This window comes from Hyla sarda, chromosome 4, assembly GCF_029499605.1.
Source record: "Hyla sarda isolate aHylSar1 chromosome 4, aHylSar1.hap1, whole genome shotgun sequence".
Taxonomy (NCBI): Eukaryota; Metazoa; Chordata; class Amphibia; order Anura; family Hylidae; genus Hyla; species Hyla sarda.
In genome coordinates, this window is record NC_079192.1 from 257,149,454 (window position 1) to 257,165,278 (window position 15,825).

Sequence of the window (15,825 nt, forward strand, 5' to 3'; positions counted from 1 at the left end):
GGATTCAACTGTAAGGGTTTATAAATACATTTGCATATTAATACAGAGGAGTCGGAAGTGCAAAAAACTGTGGAGTGGGAACATTTATCTACCGACTCCACAGCCCTGGTTTCCAGAGTTTGTGATGGCAACTGGCAGGTTTCCCTTCTATCTGCAGTCCAACTCCCCACCTTAATTGGGTTTAGGTCAGGTGATTGTGAAAGTCATGCCCTCTGATACAACACTCCATCAGTCTTCATTGTCAAATAGCCCTTACATAGCCTGGAGGTGTGTTTGGGGGGTTACTCACAAAAAACAAAATTATGGCCTCCCGAAGCACAAAACCAGATCAAATGGCATGTTGCTTCAGAAAGCTGTTGTAGCCATGTTGGTCAAGTGTGCCTTGAATTTTGAATAAAATCAGCAAAGAACCCTTACCATCCCACATTCTTTATCCTTCACTGGGTATCAGACATTTACAAACTGTTAAAAACCCAAGAATGTAGAAAGTGGTAAAAACCATCCTAAAATTGACATTGTAGTTAGCAATTGTGTTTTCAGTTGAACACAATACAATAATAGGGTTTGAATGGAAATTTGGTCTTCTGAGTGGTTTAGCTTCTCAAGTCCATGATGCTGTGCTGCACTACCCTGCCGTCACTTTCGGATTAAAAAAGAGGAGTCAGACTAGCAATATGCAAACAGCTGTCACATGTGGTTATGTTAGTTTTTAGTTGGAAAGATTACCCATTTACTTAGCCATAAATATAGATAAAAGATCTGGTATGCCCAATTGCCTTCACAAGTCACATAATTAGTAAATGTCCACAATTTAGAACTACAAAGCGGTTTTAGATTATAAAAAAAAAAAAATCATCACACACACACTGACATGTCTTTACATCTCCAGTTCAGTGGGCCTGTACTTTACAAAATTATCTTGTGTCTACTTGCACACCTATGAGAATCCTATCAATGAAGAAAATTCACTGAGGACAGATACTATTCACTGCAGCACACATCAGTCCTACCGCTTCCGCTTGAATCTGTAACAGAATGGCTACTTCAAAATTAGGGTATGCTCCAACTCAGTTTTGAAAGAATACACTGACGTCAGAGGGGGAAATGTGAAAATTCTCTCTCAAAAAGAATGTTGCTGGATAGTCAATCTCGGCACTATGACTCCAGTAGGTCTCACTGAACAGTTATCCTTTGCATCATTTTTGTAATGTGTTTTTTGTCCATCCTTGATTTTAAACTGGTTTCTATTATCCTTTTAAAAAAAGAGCATGGGATGAACAATATGATTTGAAACCAGGCCTAGCTACCAAAATTGGTTGAAGAATGTCATCTATAATAAGGGGTCTGTGCAATATTTACGGAGGACTGCTTTTTTTTTTAAATGTGTGAATTGTGTTTTAATAGTATCACTGGGGGTGTAAGACATATAGGTGTATGTGTGGTGTATCTTTTTTTGGGCATATACACATAATATACTGTGTGTATACATGGCACGATTTGATATATTTTCGCTTAATGTTTTTTTCATGTCACTATAAGCACTTTTGTAAGGGTGGTAAGATTATGGGACCCTATATAGGGTTCCGCAATATACCTTCAAGTAGTTTACAGTGTTTAATTCAATTGTACTGATCATTTGGATATGAACTGAATTTGATATATTTATGATTACTTTTTGAGATGGCACAACAGTTTTTGTTGTTTATGGTATAATATTTACAATATATACATTTTTATAATCAGTGACACTATTTATATGGTCATCACATCATATTAGGGTAATATGCTTGGGAGGGCACTTATGTCATTGTATATAACATTTTAATTAACATCATGAGATATATTGCATTTTATTGTGATATATATAGGCACAATTTATGATAATGGTGAGGAGGAATACTACATTTACCTGTGTAGTAGGGGTTAATTGTAATTATGGTTGGGCAGGAAGCAAGACCCTGAGTACGCACTCGCAGCGTTCACAGCCAGAGCGTCCAACTTTGAAGCAATGAAGCCCAGTGCGCATGTCCGATCAGCACTATAATCGGTCATGTGCACTGATGCGATGACGCAGAGAAGTATGGAGAGATTCTCAGGCAGATTACAGTGAGCGTGCCGCAAGTTACATGACCGGGGCGGCCGGAAGTGGAGGTAGCGTCCCGGAAATAAATAGAGGCTGGGAACAAGTGTTAGTATGCCCCCTAAGGAAGAGACGAAACTGCAGCTGTAGGGGAGTACCTTCAAATGGACGAGACATTTTATTATTATTGATAGGATTAATCTAGCACTGACTGAAGTAAGATTGCTTGCATGACCATAAACATAGAAGGGTGTTGTGAAGTTATATATTGCCCTCTAGGTGAAAGCACAGCATTATTTATATTTAACCTGGCAAAGGCTGGATAGGGGTATGCATAGCTGTGCAGCATAACAGACTGCAAGTAGTGCAGCTAATATTACAGTGTATTACTTCTACCATATGTGAACTGGTTTCTGAAGATTCTCAGTGACCAATCTCCTGTGATACCCTGTATATATTCTGGATGTCCTGTACGGATTCATCTCCTATGATTTTATGAGTGATTAGTTATTAATAAAGATCTAGGGGGAGATTTTCAAAAACTGCTGTATTTGTACGTTGTTATACATAAACTATTACGTATTGAATTTTTTTCTCATATTTTCAATTGGCTCTTCTCCCTTTGAAAATATTTTTGGGGCAAATTTTTTTTTTTGCACCAAAATGTTTAATTCTTGTGCCAAAATTTCTGGGCTTTGCGCCACTTTTTTAAAACACGTCGGAAAATTGGTGTGGCCGCTGCATAGTGGTCTGTAAACTGTGGCCCTCCAGAAGAAGCAAAACTACAACTCTCAGCATGCCCAGACTGTCCATACATGCTGGGAGTTGAAGTTTGGCAACATCTGAAGGGCCAGAGGCTGCAGAACTACAAATCCCAGCATGCCTGGACTATCTAGGCATGCTGAGAGTTGTAGTTTTGCAGCATCTCGAGGGCCACAGTTTACAGACTATAATACAGTGGTGGACCTCCAGATGTTGTGGACCTCCAGATGTTGCAAAACTACAATTTCCAGCATGCCTAGACAGTCAACAGATGCCTGGGCACGCTGGGAGTTGTAGTTTTGTAACATCGGAAAGGCCACAGTGTGCGCCCACACCACTGATCGCCACTCCTGTACTGGTCTCCCCCCCCCCCCCCCCCCGCTCTGCCCAGCCTACCATGGGTGGGCAGAGCGGGGGAACTGACCCCCAGAGACCCGATCAGCCCGGAATAACAGTGATCCGCTGGTCGGAGATTAACTGCGAATCAGTGATCCCCCCTAGGCATTGCCACGGGATGCCTGCTGAATGATTTGGGAGCAGCGGAGATCGCTAATATGAAGGGCATACAAGTAACGGGACATGAGGGCGCTCTCCGTTCCCAACAGGTTTAAAAAAAAAAAAGGGTCATTTAACATAAGAGATTGTGTGAAATTCACACCATATTTTTTATGTAATCTGGTCTCACAGGCTTTGAAAATATCATGTAAAGCAAACAATATACGTGGACATGCCCACTTTTACAAAACTGACGTGTACAGTGTAAACCGCGGCACAAAGCTCTTTGAAAATGTGGTCAATACTTTTTGCACCAAAGTTATGGCGCACAATTTTTTGGGGTGCGAAATTCTTTGAGAATCTCCCCCCTTGTTTTATATTGGAGATTGTGACTAATATTCAGTGTAAAAATTATCTTGTGTGTCTACTTGCACACCTATGTTAACCCTATCCATGAACATTCACTGAAGACATACTATTCACTGCAGCAGATACCCCATAAGTGTCAAATCTGTCACAAAATGACTATAGCAAATGTAAATATTTTTGAGTTTTTAAGTGATTTATGTTGGCAGCCTGTGCCACCAATTACTACAGGGAAAAAACTGATACTAAGAATGAAGTGGCAAAATTATAGGCTAACCGCTCTGGCTTCTTCATCAATATGTCCTGCATAGCAGAACTTAACTTCCTGCAGGGCAAAGGAACTATGAATGCTGCAGCCCCTTGCACAGCAAACAGAATTATTCTGCATAAGAAACCTGTGATGGAAACTCTGAACGATTATTCTCTGGATCAGAGGAATCAGAGGTCTGAATCCCACCTATCAGGATGTTCTGAAATATTCTAGCGATATCATTGAATTTCAAGAGGGGTACAATGCTTCCCTTTTTAAGATTTAAGATATAACAAAAATAAAACAGTATTAAAGGGAGTTTTAAGACGTGTGCAGGAGTAAAAGCCTTGTCATACTGTAGTCTACCATTTAAAGGGAATCTGTCAGGTCCCCTAAGCCCTATAAACTCTCCTCAGGACCTTACAGACGTAAGACACAGCGGTCAGATACAGTGCCTGTAAGTTTCCTCTGATGCCGCAATATGAGCTTTGCACAAAGTTCCCATTACTCAGTGTGTCATTAGGGCATATGTGGGTGGCAGGAGGGTGGGGGGCAATGCGACCATATGCTGTGGCTTTCTCCCATATCTATTTACACAGCAGTGGGGAAAGGCAATTAAAGCGGTTACCCACCTAATGTAGCCTCCTGCTGTAATGTTTATTACTTCTTTTACATGGTCGGCCCAGTTTTCCCTCTGTGCAGCAGCACTCACAAGCGGGAAGTGCTGTAAACTGGCCAGTCAGTCAATTAGTCCCCTGATAAATGCCATTTTTGCAGGGAGCAGAGACAGATCATGTGGCACTGGCCATGGCTGGGAGCCTGGTTTTCTTTGCTTCCACATAAGTTTCTTTGCCCCTTTCTGTGACATTGGGGATTCACCAGCCAATATGAGAACTGAACCAACTGCCGGTATCTGCAGTCTCCTGGCAGTGTGCAGCGCATGAAATGGCAGTGTGCAAATTAGCCACCTAGGCCAATGGACACTGCAGGACCATGCAAGGGGCATATTTCAAATAGGCTGGGGGAATTTATTTTTTATCCTAGTCTGATAACCCCTTTGAAGTGCCCTAGACCTACAAGGTACTGGGAGGGTTTGTAGGGCTTTATAGGTTCCCTTTAATAGTAAAAACAATGATAAAGAAAATCTGTTTTATAATAAACAAACGTTTCAAACTCACCTGTTAAAACAAGCTGTTGTATCAGAGAGGTTGAAAGGACAGGTAGCAACGTCTCCAGTAAAACATTCGGGGCAGTTCAGGCTCATAATCTAGAATACAAACCCTACATTAGGCGACATATTATGTATATACAGTTATCGCAGAAATGTTGAACATGACAGGCCTGCTTTAGCTGAGATGTATAGCTTTATGTTAACAGATTCTGTATGAACTATACTTCAGAGCAAAGAAAGTCTCTTAATGTCTCCCCCTCCATTGAAACTAAGGGCGTATACCTCCCTCACTGCTCCCACTGTCACATCTGCCTGCCCTGTAACAAAATAAGGGCACATATTTGCCTTCCTTGCTCCTACTACTTAGAAGCTGGTAGAATGGGAGTGCAGCTATGACCAGAAGATGTGGGGGAGCAAGGAAGACAAATATGTGCCCTTATTGTTTTATTACAGGGGAGGCAGTAAGGGGAGTTTGTGTACCCGAAAAACTGGCCATTTATTGGCCCATAGTATATATACTGACAACTACAGAGTCATCTGTTTCATTCCCCTCAGCTGTATTTAAATATTTAAATGAGCACTTTCAGATACAAAAACTTTTGATATGTTGTAAAGCATGCAAAACCAATAGGTTTTACTATTGCTTTCATTAGAAAATTTTCAGTATTTCATACTGAAAAATCCATACAGCTGCCCCCTAGTCCTGCTGTGTCCATGCATCACCTCCTATGCAAAAAAAATCCTCCCACTGTCAGCTTGTGTCCCGCTACTGTCAGTGAGGACAAGCTGGGAGTTGTAGTTTTGCTAATGCTAGGGGAGATGTGAGTTGACAGCATACTGAGGGAGGAGGAGACCCGCAAAGTGAGGCCACGCCCCCTCCCTTTGAGAGGAATTCAGACTAGTGAGCTAAATTAAAAATGTAATAAAAAAAAAAACAACCTTTTCCCATTTAAGACTTCCATAAAAACTAAACATTTTCCCAAATATATTTCATTAAAAAATTTGATTGCTAAAGATGTGAATTTTAACAGCCACTAGGGATCTATGTATCTTATTTTGCAAACAAACCCTGGTATCCAATTCCTGTTGGTCCTAACAAAGATATTTTGGACCTGGGGGTGTGGTTATCTCCCTGCTTTGCCTCAGAGCAGTGTATAGTCCAGCTTTCACCAGTGTAAGATGAACCCCTGTGAGAACCAGACAGCGTGGAGTCTTTTCAGAAGAGGAGCATTTTCATGCACACTGGCAAAAAATACAAGGTGCTATATTTTTTATGTGCAAAATGTCTTTAGTCATTTAATGAACCTATTTCTTGTGTATTTGCACCATATAGATTACACATGGCTCCATTAGAGTTATATAAAGCATGTACTTTAGGCATAAAGCTTTGCGAATGTTAGTGCAGACCTTATGACAAGGGAGAGGGAGGCGGGAGAAAAAAGGAGAAACTTTGTCATGGTTTTTTTTATTATTATTTTTCTTTTTAATGTTCTTATGACAGTACTGCGTTAATAAATGAAGCTGGGTCACCTGACCACCACTAAAGCCAGACCAGAAAATCACATTACTTCTCAGGAAGTGGTTATATGTATGCTGCTGCTGTCTCCATCTCTAGGGGGTTCAGGATATACAGTAGCAGTAAGATACATACAATGTAGTGTGTCTTAGAGCAGTGATGGACAGCATCACACTTGTGTAAAAGCCTTTAAGACTTCAATTGTGTTTATGGGTCAATTAACCCCTTAAGGACTTAGCGTTTTTCTTTTTTTGCATTTTCATTTTTTCCTCATCACCTTCTAAAAATCATAATGCTTTAAATTTTGCACATAAAATTCCATATGATGGCTTATATTTTGCGCCACCAATTCTACTTTGCAGTGACATTAGTCATTTTACCAAAAAATCCATGGCGAAACAGAAAAAAATTCATTGTGCGACAAAATTGAAGAAACAAAATGTTGTTTTGTAACTTTTGGGGGCTTCCGTTCCTCTGCAGTGCATTTTTCAGTAAAAATTACACCTTATCTTTATTCTGTATGTTCATACGGTTAAAATGATACCCTACTTCTATAGGTTTGATTTTGTCGTACTTCTGAATAAAAATCATAACTACATGCAGGAAAATTTATACGTTTAATATTGTCATCTTCTGACCCCTATAACTTTATTTTTATGCGTACAGGCCGGTATGAGGGCTCATTTTTTTGCGCCATGTTCTGAAGTTTTTATCGGTACCATTTTAGAATTGATCTGACTTTTTTATTGCTTTTTATTCAATTTTTATGATCTAAAAAGTGACCAAAAATACAGTATTTTGGAAGCTTTTACTTTCGTTTTGGACGCGGCGATTAACTTTGATCGCCGCATCTGAAGGGTTAATAGTGCGCGGCACAACAATCTGTGCCGCGCGCTATTAGCCTAGGGTACATTAGCAGCCGGGACCGACCCAGTGTGATGCGGGGTCAGGGCGTGACCCCGTTTTAAAAACCGGGACCGGGCGCAGGGCATACAGGTACGCCCCACGTCCTTAAGAGGTTAATCATGGATAGGCATAAGGATATATCATACGCACACACTATTAAAGGGGTACTCTGCCCCAGACATCTTATGCCCTATCCAAAGGATCGGGGATAAGAGGTCTGATCATGATCTCTGCAGCGGTGCCACGCAGTCATCACTATAGAGATGAGCGAAGTTACAGTAATTCGATTTGTCACGCGCCTCGGATGTTGCTGACTTTAGCCTGCATAAATTAGCTCAGCTTTCAGGTGCTCCAGTGGGCTGGAAAAGGTTGATACATTCCTAGGAGACCCTCTCCTAGGTGTGGCGAAGCCGCAACATCACAATGCTAAGTCCCTTGCATCGCCCAGTCATCACGCACAGAGCCAATGTTCTCTGTAGTGATGATGGCGGGAGCGCCACTGCAGAAATCGCAGGAGTCCCCAGTGGCGGGACCCCTGCAATCAGACATCTTATCCCCCATCTTTTGGCTAGGGGATAAGATGTCTGGGGCGGAGTACCCCTTTAACCCATTCCCGCCCTAGGACGTACACATACGTCCAAGTTGCTAGCTAGTTAGCACAACTGGACGTATGCATATGTCCTAGCGATCTCCTTCACAGCGCTGTTGAGACCTGCGCAAACCCCATAGATGCTGTCATCAGTCCTGATCACAGTATATATGGGGTTGACAGGGGGAGGGGGGGCTCCCCGTCCACCAACAGTGATGCGATCGCGGGATTCCATTGGTTGCTATGGCAGCAGAAGGCAAGCTGATGGACTCTTGTCTGCCTAGAATGGCAGCCTGTGAGACAAGCCATAGGCTGGATCACACAGGCTGTTAGTGTAGCACTGACTGTTCTACTATGCCAACAGAAAAAAACGCAAAAAACCCAAATTATGTTCCAAAACATGGAATAGAAAAAGACCAAAAAGATTTTGTTTACAAAAGGAAAAAACTGCTATATAAATTGGGTATCGCCATAACTGTACAGACCCACAGAATGCCATAGAAAAATTAAACACCCGAAATTTGCCAATTTTTCACAAAAAATGCTGTATGTATCAACAAAGATTTACAACTATTATAAAGTACAATTCACGAAGAAAAAAAAAAAATCTCAGAAAAGAGTCACTAAGTAAAAGAATGTCAGATCTATTACCACTTAACCCGATAATGACCATGGACAAGTATAGACGTCCAGGTTGGCGGCCATTTTGGCACCTGGATGTCTATACTCGTCCATGCTTCTCGTGGGTGCTGCCCAGCGCACCCACGAGATCGCGGCAGGGACTCTGCTCTAACACACAGCCAGGACCCTGCCGCACTGTCGGGACCGAAGTAAACTTCGGTCCCGGCAGTTTAACCCTTACAGCCGCAGCCAGAAGCGACCGTGAGCTGTAAGAAGTTTTGACAGAGGGAGGGGGCTCCCTCTGTCTCTCTCCTGTAGCACCCCACAATGATCGCGGGGTGCTGCTGGTTCCCTGGGCAGCCGGGGATCTTTACAAGGACCCCCAGGTCTGCCCCGGTTATTGCCGGTCAGGACGTGCCAAAAACTAACAGGCAGCAAATATCTGCAATGCTTTGGAATACTAAGTATTCCAAAGCATTAAAAAAAGTGAAAAAAATATAAAAATAAAGTGTAAAAACAATGGCCCAGATTTATCAAACTCTGTGAGAGAAAAAGTGAAGATATTTCCCCACATGCAACCAATCACAGCTCGGCTTTCACTTTACCAGAGCTCGTTAGCTGAACTGTGGTTTGGTTGCTGTGGAAAAATCCCTCCACTTTTTCTCTCAGTTTGATAAATCTAAAAAAAAAAGTGTAAAAAAAAAAAAATGTCAAAAGTGTCAAAAATTACTTAAAAAGTCAATAAATATAATGAAAAATAAAAATGTATAATGTGTAGGATCACACGGCGCACATCCGCACAATAATGAGCTCCCTGCTGCGGCTTGGTAGCTTTGTGTGTCCACTCATAGCGGCGGATTTCCCGCCGGCAGTTATGAGTGGACACATTGAGCTACCCAGCCACCGCAGTGATCTCACCCTTGTGACTGCTGGGGGCATCCGCGGTGTGACCCTACACTACGTCCCGTTCATACTGCATTTCCACAGTGTTAGAGGTATCCGTCAGCATCACGTCAAAAAGAGTGATGCTGACGTATACTGTAGCAGCTCAATTCATTTCTCAATGAGACTACTACAGTATACATTGGCATCCTTTGACATGACAACGGACACCTATACTGCAGAAACACAGTATGAATGGGGACTATTCATATAATGATGCCCTGAAAGCCAAAGGGGGCTCCTCTCCTTGGTCCTACCAGGAGGTCAGCCAACCAGATATGGCCTAAGTAGAGTACTGCCCAGCCCGGGACGTACACGGTGATAAAATATGGGCGCGTTTCCTCCATTTCAGAAGCGACATACTAAAATGATGTCCCACAAATAAAGAATTTGTGGGGGGAAAAAAAAAAAAAAAAATAATAATAATTTCTATTTTTTCCACTGACTTTGAAATAATTCTAGCCCCACAATAAGGGCTCAACGTACTCACTTTTGGCCTAGTTGAATACTTTAGGGGGGTGTAGTTTCGAAAATGGGGTTACTTCTGGGGGTGCAGTATTGTTCTCACAGCTAGAATGCTCTGCAAGATGAAGTGCGGCCTATAATTTGTATAATGATATCCTGAAAGCCAAATGGTGCTCCTCTCCTTTTGGGTCCCACCATGTGGCCATGCAACCAAATATGGTCTAAGCGGGGGTATTACCGAACACGGGACGAACAGCGTAATAAAACATGTGGTGCATTTTCTACTTTTCAGATGCAATGTACAAAAAAAATATATGTCCCACAAGTGATGCATTTGTGAAAAAAAAAAAGAAAATTTAATTTTTGTAAACTGACTTTGTATCCATTCCAGCCACACAAAAAGGACTCAAAGTACTCACTTTTGATATAGATGACTACTTTAGGGGGTGTAGTTTCCAAAATGGGGTCACTTGTGGGGGTTCTGTATGGTTCTGTCAGCTAAAACCCTTTGCAGGTATGAAGTGCGGCCTATAATCCATTCGGCCTAAAATGATGCCCTGAAAGCAAAATGGTGCTCCTCTCCTAGGTCCTATCACGCGGCCAAGGAACCAAATATGGCCTAAGTGGGGGTATTTCCATACACGGGCCGAGCAGTTTAATAAAATATATGGTGCATTTCTTGCAATATCAGAAGTGATGTACAAAAAATATGCCCCACAAATTATGCATTTGTGAAAAAATGCAGATTTTGAATTTTTTACACTGACTTTGTAATAATTCCTACCAAAAAACTATGGTGTTTAAATACTCATTGTACCCCCTAGCGAATACCTTGAGGGGTCTAGTTTTTACAATGAGGTCATTGGGGGGGGGGGGGGGGGGAGGGGTGTTCCTATGTTCTACCACCTTCAAATTTCTGCAAACCTTGCATGGCACAAAAAAAAGATTTCACAATTTCAAGTTAAATTGTTAAAAACGAAAAATGCTGTCAAAATAAAGTAGACATCTGAAAATATAAGTTTCATAAACTATTAGTTCAGTAAGTATAAATATATGCAACCTATTAGTGTTAAAATAGCAAAAAAATAAAAAAAAATTTATTTCGTGATTTTTCTTAAAAAAAAAAAAACTACAAATGATATCGGCTTACTTTTACTATGTACATGAAGGACAACTTGTGACAAAAAAACAATGTCAGAATTATCGTGATTGGTAAAACGTTACCAGAGTTACTCTAAAAGACAGACATCCCCGATTTGAAAAAACAGGCCAGGTCTTTCAGGGGCGTACAGGTTTATTTGTATTGGTCCTTAAGGGGTTAAAGAGACAAAGGACAGATTTGAAAAATTGGGCTTTATCATTGAGGTAAAAACAGGAGGCATGCTTAAGGGGTTAATATACAGAATATTTGGCCAACACATTCTAAGTTTTTGCGCTATGTAACACGCTAAACACACGTATAGCACAGTCAACACGACAGGTTTAACGTCTGGTTTTTGTTAATACACGGTACATGTTGTAGTAATAAATTATTTTGAGCAGTTCCTAACCCTGTTTTTTTTTTTGTTTTTTTATCCACACTACTTCGCTTATGTTCATATGGCAAAATATAGCCATTACAGTGGGCTTCTGCATCCCAAATAATTACAATTATGAAAAAAAATGGCAGGAGATATTTTATCACTCATTGAATTGTTCTGTAAAACGGATCTCACCTCCATCTCCGGCTTTTCTTTATAGTCCATAAATTCTATAATAAAAATAAGAATGTGAGAAGTTGAATAGGAAAATAAAGACAGTACATTAACAATTGTTTCTAGCCAGCTAGTAATGTAGGTAATAAAGCACAACATTACAAAGTACCAAAAAATAAATAAACATTTGACACGTGGGCAGCAGGGCTCAGTTTCGTATGGTTTTAACCAAGTCAATAGAAAATGTATGGATTTTTTTAAACATATCCTTTACCTTAGAAGAACCTGCATCACAAAGATATACTCAACAAACCCACTTTCCAAATTATGCTAGAAAATTCTTACTAGCCAGATTGTAAGAGGAGGAAGAAAAACCTGCAAATTATGTAGCAATTGAAACTAGTTCTTAAAACTTACTTTTGTCCTTATGTGGAGCTTCAATCTCACTTGTTTCCTCTGCAACCTCACCAATTCTGTTCAAATGAGAAGGTTTATATAGTTATAACTGTTAGAGGTTTCACTTTTTGTGGGAACAATTGTATTTTGTAATGACAAATGCAAAAACAGTGGACTTTGGGGTAAAACCTACATGTTCTATTTATTCTATGGGTTAATATGATTACTTCAATCACCATTTTTACATAGCATTTGTATTTTACTACTTTTTCCTTTACAGCCATTTTAAAGCATACATATTCCTTTATCCTATAACTTATTCTATCTACAGGGCTATTTGGTACCATTTGGGCTTCTATGGGATTAATGGGATTTTTTTTTAAATCACTTTTTTCTGTTTACAGCTTTTAGACTTATTTTAATGGTTCCTTTTTTGTTTTGATGGAACTTTTTGATTTATTAAAAAAGCAATGTTTCGCTAGTGACCAGAAACCAGCAACTCTGGACTTCGGTATTAACATTTATACTGTTCACCATGCAGCAACTAATTTTAGCTCTTTGATGCCGCGTTCATGTTTAATTGAGGCATCAAAATGGTTAATGCCAAGCATCACCCTGATCATTGATTTCAACAACCAGGATCAACTGGATGTGAAGCAGGCTCAGTTTATAAGCCTGCTTGATAGACCGGGAGCATGCACAGGGCATACATGTACGCCCTGCATCCTCTAGGGGTTAAAAACATTTTAAGTGTCCCTTGGGGACTTGTGCAAGCTCTCATTTGACTGCTTATACAGAGCATAGCCATGCTATTGCACTCCACTGACCTGTCAAATCAATGACTTCTTTGCCTGTGGCAGGCTGTACTAGCATATCTGCCACGGTATGTATGGCCTCCAGCTGCAGTGACAATTAGCACCCAGTAAATGTGTCTCAGGGTGTCAACAGGCACCTTAACAGATGTAGCACCTGCTCAAATTGCTGCAATCTCTTAAGAGTTAAAGGCAATTTTCAGCTATAGTATACAGCCAGCACATGGCACAAAGGAGCTCACTCCTAAGCCTGTTTCTTACGCAGTCATTGCCAAGCTGCAATAGAAAGGCGTATCAGTGGCCACTGCAGAGTTAAAGTAAACCAATGTGTCTATAAGAAGTTTAAGACGTTTTTCTAATCTACTAATGAGCCAGAAGTGCCCAATAGGCAGACTTTATTAAAAGGAGTGCCCGTTACTTCTATCTCCGGTCGTAGCACCTCACCACCACTATGATCTGGTTGACAGCACTAGCGAGAATGACAGTACAGCACAAAGGCTCTTTACCATATTACAAAAACTTTGTGCATCTCCTTACAGATACAGTGGTGCGTGACAATGAAGGTATGGTTCCTTTGTTATTAAAGCCAATACCTGCCACTGTAGTAACTCATGTTCGTAAACAGCCCTTGTCATTTGATGTTCGGCAAGGAGTCTGTTCGTTTTTGTCCTGCAATGTTTCTAGATTTTTTTTTTTAACCCTCATAGCCCATAATACAAGGGAACCAGATGCTAAAATTGCTGTCAGTGTGACCTACTAGATCCTCCACACTGACAGGCACGCTTAGAAGTAGTGTAACAGACAATGTCCTAAAAGGTTATTTGAAAAGGTCACTAAATACCCTTTTCTTAAAAGTTTATACTATAACTATGTTGTAGATGCGTTTTACAATGTATGTTCAAGACCTTTTTTGGCTTAACCCAAGTTTCATTGTATGGCATGTTTGTTTACCAAGCATTAGATTTTCTCATCTATATATATCTAAAAATGTGTGTATGCATGTGTGCATGCATGTGTGCGTATTCATGCATGTGCATAAGCATGTATGTGCGTGTGCATATACATACACACACATATATTTACACGTGTGTGTGTGTGTGTGTGTGTGTGTGTGTGTGTGCGCGCGACTTTGCACGCGTTACTTATATGTCAACTACAAACATAACAGGTAGTTTAAGCCTTACTCACCCCCATTTGCGAGGGCCAGGGTTTTGTTTAAAGTCCCATACAAGTCTATGGGAAATATATGTTACAGCATAACTTCCAAACAGCTGGAGATATTTAGATAATACTTGGTCACATGTTACTAATATGTCCACTTAAAATATAGTATAGTTAATTTAACCCTTAACTATCCCCATTTGTGAGGGTCAGGGGTTTCGTTTAAAGTCCAATGAAAATCTACGGGAAATGTATGCTGCAGCACAACTTCTGTTTGGCTGGAGATCTTTTATTTTCATCTTACAATATCTTCATCACAACTCAGCCCCACCTGGGGATGGGATATGGGGTCAGGATTTGAGGACAGGATATGAGGACAAAAGCTTCATCCTTTGTTGCTTCCCCCCCCCCCCCCCCCCCAGGGATTTGGTAGGAGAAAACGGGCAGCATCGGTACTCAGCTAGTCGTTTTATATTAAAGAAAATCTCGATCATGCAATTTACTCGTACATGTTTAATTATGCCTTCACCATTCATCTTATTCACACTGACCTGAAACAAAGCTTCCCTTTTGTACAGTATGTTAACGTCTGATCACAAGTGCAACTCCAGTTTTCAATTGGTCTTCTTTCCTTTACACTGATCTAAACCACAGAAAGAGATATTTAGTTAGTGCACTAGACATGATATAACCAAAAAATAACCAGAAAGTCTCTTAACCCCCTCCCACCCGCCTGTGTGCTTGTATTTAATTCCCAGAGCTGTTGGGGGACATGCACAGATGAGGTTATTTGTATATGGGAGTGTTCAAGATGATATAATACAATGCTTGGCCATCTTTGGCACTCCCACAATGAATAGAGTCAAATATTCACACTGTCGCTCCATTCAGGCAGGAGCTTCAGAAGTCATGATCTTAAAGGGGTATTCCAGGCCCAAATTTTTTTTTTTTTTTTTTTATATATCAACTGGCTCTGGAAAGTTAAACAGATTTGTAAATTACTTCTATTAAATCTTAATCCTTCCAATAGTTATTAGCTTCTGAAGTTGAGTTGTTGTTTTCTGTCTAACTGCTCTCTGATGACTCACGTCCCGGGAGCTGTGCAGTTCCTATGGGGATATTCCCCCATCATGCACAGCTCCCGGGACATCATCATTGAGCAGTTAGACAGAAAAAACTTCAGAAGCTAATAACTATTGGAAGGATTAAGATTTTTTAATAGAAGTAATTTACAAATCTGTAACTTTCCGGAGCCAGTTGATATATATAAAAAAAGGTTTTGCCTGGAATACCCCTTTAAGGTTGAAGAGGGATTCCAAGCTGCTTTTGCTGTGGCTGTACATGTTAATGCCTATTAGTATGTGTCATATACCATGGCAAAATATGTATTCATGTTGCATTGTGATTGCTTGTCATTTGTGATACATGTTCTGCAAAATTTCTATCGGTATGCACAACTGTTAATTCCATTACACACCTATCTGCATTACTTAACATTTAAAAGAATCTAGCCAGTTGTGATCTAGCTGCCAGGAGACGACCGTCTAAGCTATGGCTTCCAGTGACCATTTGGGGGCAATTAACATGACTGTGCTAATC

General features: G+C 40.5%; 1 protein-coding gene and 1 long non-coding RNA gene across 3 annotated transcripts in view; one reads left to right on the forward strand and one right to left on the reverse strand.

The window, feature by feature from the left end:
* Window positions 1–15,825, reverse strand: part of SCAF11 (SR-related CTD associated factor 11) — a 115,760-nt gene that overhangs the window by 61,921 nt on the left and 38,014 nt on the right. For both annotated transcript variants that reach the window (XM_056573986.1, XM_056573985.1), the window contains exons 5-8: window positions 14,778–14,869; window positions 12,275–12,330; window positions 11,879–11,913; window positions 5,132–5,220 (exon numbers count right to left, since the gene is read on the reverse strand). In XM_056573986.1, coding sequence (XP_056429961.1) covers window positions 5,132–5,220; window positions 11,879–11,913; window positions 12,275–12,330; window positions 14,778–14,869 — 272 coding nt within the window. The remainder of the gene's footprint in view (window positions 1–5,131; window positions 5,221–11,878; window positions 11,914–12,274; window positions 12,331–14,777; window positions 14,870–15,825) is intronic.
* The window catches only part of LOC130369160 (uncharacterized), a 135,701-nt gene that overhangs the window by 37,756 nt on the left and 82,120 nt on the right, over window positions 1–15,825 (forward strand). The window lies entirely within an intron of this gene.